We start from the raw sequence: 8253 nt of genomic DNA, 5'->3' as shown, positions 1-8253 counted from the left end.
GGGAGGCGGAGCTTGCAGTGAGCCGAGATCGCGCCACTGCACTCTAGCCTGGGCGACAGAGCGAGACTCCGTCTCAAAACAAACAAACAAACAAAAAAAGTTTCCTGTATTCTATTCAGCTCTTTAGCTGTTTATGGTGGGAGGGTATTTCCAGACCATCTTACTCTTTTATATCTGGAAGTAGAAATCTCCAGATGCAATATTTACAACCAGGGAGTCTGGCTTCAGAATCCACACTCCCTGCTTCTGCACCCAGCAATCACTGAGCCTTCTGGATGCTGGGGTCACTTGGGAGGGGCACCACCAATGGGGGGCATGGCCACGGGGGCAGGGTGGCAGGGATGGCTCCAGCCCATGGCTCACGCCTCCCACCCCTCAGGTGGGCCTTCACCTTGATCATCATCTCCTCCTACACGGCCAACCTGGCCGCCTTCCTCACCGTGCAGCGCATGGAGGTGCCTGTGGAGTCGGCCGATGACCTAGCAGATCAGACCAACATCGAGTACGGCACCATCCATGCTGGCTCCACCATGACCTTCTTCCAGGTGGGGCCACCAGAACCTCTTGGGCATGGTACTGGGATCCCTGCCATGCAAAGCAGCTCAGGATAGGTCTGGGCAGGGTCTCCTGGGTCAGAGGGACTGACTGTCAGTAGCAGCTTTGGAGGCTGGGGAGCAGAAAACATTCTGTCATGGGGATTGCAGCTGGCTGGCTAGGGAACTGGGGAATGAGGGCAGGGAGGCATATGTGGTATCAAATGTCAATGTCATATGGGCCAAATGGGATCAAGGAGGCTGCTGAAAGGGTCGGGACCAGGAATACGGGCTGACAGAGAGAAGGGAAGGCCCTTCAAGGTGAAAAGTGCTTGATCCTTTGTATTTTGGGGTGGTGGAAAAGAAAGAAAAGGAAAGCAAGCTTGGCAGGGAGGTCCTAGTGGTCTAAAGGAGGCCTGAGTTGGGCAGGGGTCACTGGCTGGAGGATTAAGGGGGAGGAGGTGGAGGTGCACTCACCAGGCCCCCAGGTGGGTGGTGGGCGCAGCGGCTGTGGGGATGCCTTGGACCTGGCCTGGACAGTTTATCTGTCTCATCTCTCTCCTCTGCTTTGGCTCTTTCTGTCTTCCTTTGATCACCTTGAACTCTCCTGGGTTGAGGGAGACTTCCTGGAGGACGAGGAGGGCTCAGGGAAAGGAAGCGGCTGGAAAGACCCTCCCCTGTCTTCCCCTGCCCAGAATTCACGGTACCAAACGTACCAGCGCATGTGGAACTACATGCAGTCGAAGCAGCCCAGCGTGTTCGTCAAGAGCACAGAAGAGGGCATCGCCCGCGTCCTCAACTCCCGCTATGCCTTCCTGCTCGAGTCCACCATGAACGAGTACCACCGGCGCCTCAACTGCAACCTCACCCAGATCGGGGGACTCCTCGACACCAAGGGCTACGGCATCGGCATGCCGCTGGGTACGGCACAGCGTGGTGTGGAACACAACGGGGCCATGGGCATCCGAAACCACCTGTGAGCAGGCCCAGGACCGGGCCAGGCACCCCCGAGGCAGGCTGGGTGTGTTGCATGTGGCCTCCTGGCTGTATGGTCTTGGACAGGTGACACCACCATCCTGAGCCTCTGTGCCCCCAACCTACAAAACCAGGCCTAGCAGCAATCCAGCCCTCGCAGAGCTATTGGGAGATTTCAGTGAGACTGTGTGTACAATTCAGTATATGTGGGTGGTGGGGCTTGCTGTCTTCCCTCAAGGGCCCCTTGGGGAGTGAGGACCTGGTCTTATTTGTTTCCTATTTCCTGCATAAAACCTATAGCCTGGCTCAGAGCAGGTGCTTGAAAAATGCTTGTAAGATGGATGGGAAGGATGGAGGGATCTGGTAGGGTCTTTTATTGCCTATTTACATTTCAGGACACATTTGGTTTTTTTTTTTTTTTTTTTTTTTTTTTTGAGATGGAGTCTTGCTCTGTCACCCAGGCTGGAGTGCAGTGGCATGATCTTGGCTCACTGCAAGCTCTGCCTCCTGGGTTCACACCATTCTCCTGCCTCAGCCTCCCGAGTAGCTGGGATTACAGGCCCCCGCCACCATGCCCAGCTAATTTTTGTATTTTTAGTAGAGACGGGGTTTCACTATGTTGGCTAGGCTGGTCTCAAACTCCTGACCTCAGGTAATCCGCCCGCCTCGGCCCCCCAAAGTGTTGGGATTACAGACTGAGCCACGTCACGTGGCCCAGGACATGTTTTTCGAGGACTCAGTGCTGGAAATCATGACCAAATTGTCACCAAATTTTGGCATTTTGGCTTTTAAAATCATCCACGTACTGATGACACCTGTATTAGTTATCTATTACTGCATAGCAAATTGCCCCAGATCTTAGCAGCTTTGTAGGTGAGTCGGTGCCAGGGAAGCAGTGTAGCTTGGTGCTTGGAGGACAGCCCCAGGAGTCACACCGACCTGGATTCAAATCCCAGTTCCATCTGGTCACTGTGGTTTACGCCTATAATTCCAGTGCTTTGGGAGGCCAAGCCAGAAGGATCACTTGAGCCTAAGAGTTTGAGACCAGTGTGGGCAAGTCTCAACATAGCAAGACCCTGTCTCTACAAAAAATTAAAAAATTAGCCAGGTGTGGTATGCACCTGTAGTCTTAGCTACAGGCTGAGGTAGGAGGATCACTTGAGCCCAGGAAGTGGAGGTGGCAGTGAACAATGATCATGCCACTGTATGCAAGCCTGGGTAACCAAGTGAGACTCTGTCTCAAAAAAAAAGAAAGAAAGAAATCCCAGTTTCCTCCCTGACTCAGCGCACAGCCTTAAGCAAGTGTATCGCTTTCCTCATTCAGAAACACTTGCCTCAGGTGGGAATACTTGCCCCACAGGATCATCATAAGACCTGAATAAACCCAGGGTCTGGCACACAGTTGGTGCCTGGTAGATATTAATCACCTTCACCTGCCCATGTCTCTGGTTCTGTGGTAGATGGTCAGGAAGTATCTTAGTCAATGAAGAAATAAGTATAGAATAGGGTGTGTGGGGTGTTGAAACCCAAGGATGGCTTAAGGGCAGGACTTGAGGGTGGGGAGGAGAGGTGGTCCAGGGAGAGGTGTGGATGGGGATTCGTCTGGTGTCCTACTGCATACCAAGTCCCGTACTGGATGCTGTGACACCCTGACGGGGCTGCAGACGACAGATGATAAACACATAGCCATATAATACAGTGTTAGGTGGTAACAGCTGCTCCAAAGTAAATTAAGGGGAAGACACTGACAGGGAGTGGGGCGCTTGGTGCCATTTTAAATAAAGTCGTCAGAATAGACTCCCTGGGGAGCCAGCATGTGGGCAGAGACCTGGATGAATTGTGGAGAGGAACATTCCAGGCAGAGGCAGAGGTCCTAAGACAGGACTGTGTGTGATGGATTTGGGGAGCAGCCAGGAGGCTGGTGGGGCTAGAGCTGAGAGCCGTGCGGGTGAGGGTGTCTCAGAGTGGCTGAGGGGAGGAGCTTGCAACAGGAAGCCACGGAGAGTCCTGAGCACAGGAAAGGCGTGGCCTCTCACTCTTCCTAATACTGTCTTTCTGGCTGCTGTGTTGAGAGGAGACTGGGCGGGGTGGGGGTGGGTGAGGGGAGGCCACAGGGAAGACCCCGGGCACGTGGTGGAAGCGGGGGAAGGCTGTGGTGAGGGCACAGTTTGGGGTTTGGGGCGGGCAGGGCTGCGGGGCTCCGATGTATGGCTGGTCCAGCCCCTCATGTGCCCGCCCAGGCTCCCCGTTCCGGGATGAGATCACACTGGCCATCCTGCAGCTTCAGGAGAACAACCGGCTGGAGATCCTGAAGCGCAAGTGGTGGGAGGGGGGCCGGTGCCCCAAGGAGGAGGACCATCGAGCTAAAGGTCAGCTTCTGCGTGTGGTGTCCCCTTCCCACAGCCCCCTCCCAGCCCCCTTCCCACACGGCCCCGACTCCGTGACTCCCCAACTCCCTTTGCCCCCCAGGTTTGGGCATGGAGAACATTGGCGGCATTTTTGTCGTACTCATCTGTGGCCTCATCATTGCTGTCTTCGTGGCGGTCATGGAATTCATATGGTCCACACGGAGGTCAGCAGAGTCCGAGGAGGTGAGGAGGCTGGAGGCAGGGATGGGCAGGAACAGGGACCCCCAGGGGCTGAGGTGCATGAAGATCGTGGCATTGGGAGCCATAGCTGGAGGGTGGTGGGGATCGCGAGAAGGGAGGAGGAATGCAGGAGGTGGGGAAGTAAGAGAGCTGATGGGGCCAGAGAATTAGCGCGTGAGGAAGAACAGGAGGGAAAGTAGGTACAGGGAACGATGAGGATGCAGGGAGAGGAGGTGAGGGACAGGATGTGGGGAGCCACAGAGGCAGAAAAGCAAGAAGAAATAAGAGGAGAAACAGGGCCAGGTGCAGTGACTCACGCCTGTAATCCCAGCACTTTGGGAGGCCGAGGTGGGCGAATCACCTGGGGTCAGGAGTTTAAGATCAGCCTGGCCAACATGGTGAAACCCCATCTCTACTAAAAATACAAAAATTAGCCGGGCGTGGTGGTGCACACCTGTAATCCCAGCTACTCGGGAGGCTGAGGTGGGAGGATCGCTTCAACCCGGGAGGTGGAGATTGAAGTAAGCTGAGATCGTGCGACTGCACTCCAGCCTGGGTGACAGAGGGAAACTCCGTCTCAAAAAAAAAAAAAAAAAAAAAGGAGAAACAGGTGAGGAAACAGTAGACGATGGAACCTGAAGGGGACATAGCCCTGGTCTGGTCCCACACCACGTTCAGGAGGGCTGCTTCCATGTCCCTGGGGGCCGCCCAGCCACACCCCTGCATTTTCAGACCCATTCGTGCTCTTGCACGCCTGGACTGCTGGTTCCCCACTTCCCCTCTCTCTGTCAGCCTCCAGCCCTTCCTCCCCTCCTCACATCCAGCGGCTGACCTTACATCTACTCCCCAGACCCTGGCTCTGCATCCAGCTGCCTGCCAGTGTTCTGCGCTTGGCCCGAGGACTCCTCTGAAGGAGCTGTTCATGCTGCTAGTAAAGGTGCCCTCCACCCGTGTCCAGGTTGCCTTCCCAAGGATATCCCTCCAGCAAATCTCTCCTTTCCTCCTACAGCATCAGTTATCCTCTCTTTATTGGATTCAGGCCACCGATATACAAATGTGCTGTCATTTCTCCAGTCTTAAAGAAACCCTCTCCCAACCTCACTTTCCCTCCCAGCCACCACCCACTTTCTCCCCTTCTCTTTGCAGCCTTGGCAGCGGTGGGGGGTCTCCCTGATGTTTCCAGTTTCTTCTTTCCCCCCATTTCCTCTTGCCCCCACTCCAGTCTGGCATCTGTCCCTGCCACTCCACTGAAGCCACTCTTGTCACCAACAACTTCCACGTCTGAAATTCCCGGTCTCAGGAATCTATGTGAGGTAGCAATGGGCTTCGGCACAGCCAGTCACTCTCAATCCTCAAAGCCCCTTCTTCCCCTTCTCCCACCTCTCTGGTCACTCCTTCCCAGGCTCCCTCGTTGGGTTCCTCTTTCTCCCAGCCTCTGTTGTGGGGCTCCAGGGCTCAGTCCTTATACTGCTTTTCTTCTTGGTCTTTCTCTACTCCTTCGGTGATCCCACCAGCCAAATGGCTCTTAAGACCCCCTATGTGCTGGTGACTCTTGTGTTAGTTATTTATTGCTATCATAACAAATGACCTTAACAGCTTTAAAAAGCCAGCTTCCATTGGTTCACAGTTTCTGTGGGTCCAGAGCCTGGGAGCAGCTTAGCTGAATGTTTCTGGCTGCTAATGTGGGTCTCTGGTGAGGTCATAGTCATGTTTTTTGACCAGACTGCTGTGGTCTGAAGGCTGAACAAGGGGTGGAGGGTTCCCTTCTAAGATGGCTCACTGTCCCAAATGTCCCCATGGGATTTTAGTTTCTGGAAGTAGCCAAGTGACAACATGGAGAGACCAATTTCATTGAAAGATGATTTTTGCCCAGGTGTGGTGGCTCATGCCTGTAATCCAAGCACTTTGGAAGGGCATATCGCCTGAGGCCAGGAGTTCAAGACCAGCATGGCCAACATGGTGAAACCTTGTCTCTACTAAAAATACAAAAATTAGCCAGGCATGGTGGTGCACACCTGTAGTCCCAACTACTCGGGAGGCTGAGACAGGAGAATTACTTAAATCTGGGAGGCAGAGGTTGCAGTGAGTTGAGATCGCACCACTGCCTCCAGCCTGGGCGACAGAGTGAGACTGTCTCAAAAAGAAAAAGAAAGAAAAATGATTGTTATTCCTTAACATTTCCCAGGAGAAGGGGGCACAAGGGAAACACTAGAAGCAGGAACCAGCAGCCCACAGCCTTTATTGGGGTTTCCTCGGGAAAGGCAAGGCAGGGCAGGGGAAGCAGCTTACGACTGACCAGTCTGAATAATGTCAGTGGACTCTGGGCTATAGGGGCTGGCCCTAGTTATCTGGTACCTAGCCCCTGGGTTGATTTAGGGCAGGAAGAATATTGGCTTGGTATGTGAGAGTTAGGTAAAAGGGGAGGTTGGGGGTATAGACTCAGGATTGGTTGGTTTGCACATGAAAGGCAGCTGAGCTCTCTGCTATCTCTAAGGCTTGGCTAGTTCTGGGAGGGGTAGTCTCTCCCCAGCCTGCAAGATGTTTAAAGTGTCAAAACATCCTAAGACACAGAAAATAAAAAACATGATGAATACACTTACATGGCAGTTGGCAAGAGGCCTCGGTTCCTCAGACAAGAGCCTCTCCAAGGACTGCTTGAGTGTCCTCATACCATGGCAGCTGAGATCCCCCAGGGCGAGTAATCAGAGAGAGCAAGGGAAAGCAGAATGTGCAATTGCCAAGCCTAATTCTGTTGGTCACACAGACCAGCTCTGATATGCTGTCAGAGGGGATTACACAGGGGTATGGATGTGGGAGGTGGGATCTTGAGGGCTGCCTGCCTTAACCCACAAATATGTGTCTCCCCTGAAGCCAAGGTCTGCAACTTCAGCTCCACACTTGGCATCTCCACTTGGATTTCTGATAGGTGTGCACGTGACGTAATGTGTCCAACATTGGGCTTCTGCCCACCCCCGTGAGGCAACTTGGTCCTTTCAGTTGCTCAGGCCAAAATATTGGACTTTTGTTTCACTATTCCCTCTCTTCCATGCCCCGTATCTGATCTCTTAGCAGATCCTATTGGCTCCACCTTCAGAATATGTCCAGAATCCAGCCCCTTCTCAGGTCACTCTGGTCCAGCCACCCCCATCTCCTGCCCGAGTTATTGTTGTAGCTTCCTCCACGGACTCCCTGCTCTTACCCTTGGCTTCCCTACAATCTGTTCTCAATACTCCAGAGTGATCCTGTGAAAACACAGCAGTCCTGTATCTACAGCTCTCCAATGACTCCCATCTGACTCTTCCATTCTGATTGTCAGAATGAAAGCCAAAAATCCTTCCAGTGGTTTATGGGCCTTAGCAGAGCCAGCTGCCTTTGACCTCATTTCTCTGTCTTCCCTGTGCACGTCCCCCTCCAGTCACGCTGACCTGCTTGCAGTGCCTCAGACGTGCCAAGTCGCTCCCACCTGGGCACTTCAGCCCTGCCTGGTTATCTGTCCAGCATGCTGGCCTCCCAGGTCTCCAGGTGGCTCACCCTGTCTTTATTTAAGGATCCTTCTCTCAGTGAGGTCTTCCTTGACCACCCTGTCTCAGAATTCATCACTCCCTACCCATACACCTTAGGCCTCTTCCGGATTTTCTTTCCAAAGCACTCATTGCGCCCAGCATACTACAGGAATGTTTGTTATCTTATGTCTGCACACTTGAGTATAACCTCCATGAAGGCTGGGACTTCTGTTTCGTTCTCTGCCATATATCCCCAGTGCCCAGAACAGTGCCAGGCACACAGCAGGCCCCGGGTAAATATGCCTTGCAATAATGAACGCATGGATGAGGGGCAGAGGATGGGAAATCAGGAGGGAAGAACTGGAGAAAATTTAGAGTGAAAAGACCAGAGGAAAGAGAGGAGCATAGGTGGAAGGTGAAGGGCAGATTCAGGAACACACGCAGAGAAGAATGGAGACATTGGAGATAAGTGGGGAGACAGGAAGGGAGAGGTGGAGAGGGGAGGCAGAAAACACGGGGGGGATAAAGGGAAGAGAAGTGGGAAGGGAAGCGAGGGCAGAAGGAAAAAAGACCCGGCCGAGTAAAGGAGGAGGAGGAGTGGGGTGTGGAAAGGAGCTGGGGGAGGCGGGAGGCGGACTGCACCGGGACGGTGAC

The 8253-nt window shown here is 53.5% G+C and overlaps 1 protein-coding gene and 1 long non-coding RNA gene across 2 annotated transcripts in view; one reads left to right on the top strand and one right to left on the bottom strand.

The window, feature by feature from the left end:
• GRIK5 (glutamate receptor, ionotropic, kainate 5) overlaps positions 1 to 5696 on the top strand; it is a 79438-nt gene extending 73742 nt beyond the window's left edge. The window contains 7 exon segments of the mRNA XM_011936566.1: positions 380 to 545; positions 1229 to 1454; positions 3749 to 3877; positions 3978 to 4099; positions 4947 to 5177; positions 5179 to 5305; positions 5308 to 5696. Coding sequence (XP_011791956.1) covers positions 380 to 545; positions 1229 to 1454; positions 3749 to 3877; positions 3978 to 4099; positions 4947 to 5177; positions 5179 to 5305; positions 5308 to 5381 — 1075 coding nt within the window. The 3' untranslated portion in view covers positions 5382 to 5696.
• LOC105507859 lies at positions 2284 to 5450 on the bottom strand. Its single transcript, XR_001001167.1, has 2 exons — positions 4732 to 5450; positions 2284 to 4666 (listed from the first exon to the last, which is right to left on the bottom strand). It is a non-coding gene; the product is annotated as an uncharacterized LOC105507859 (long non-coding RNA).
• Positions 5697 to 8253: the final 2557 nt, after the last annotated feature.

Source organism: Colobus angolensis, unplaced genomic scaffold (genome assembly GCF_000951035.1).
Source record: "Colobus angolensis palliatus isolate OR3802 unplaced genomic scaffold, Cang.pa_1.0 Scaffold154, whole genome shotgun sequence".
NCBI classification, from domain to species: Eukaryota; Metazoa; Chordata; class Mammalia; order Primates; family Cercopithecidae; genus Colobus; species Colobus angolensis.
This window is presented reverse-complemented; position numbering and strand designations above follow the sequence as displayed.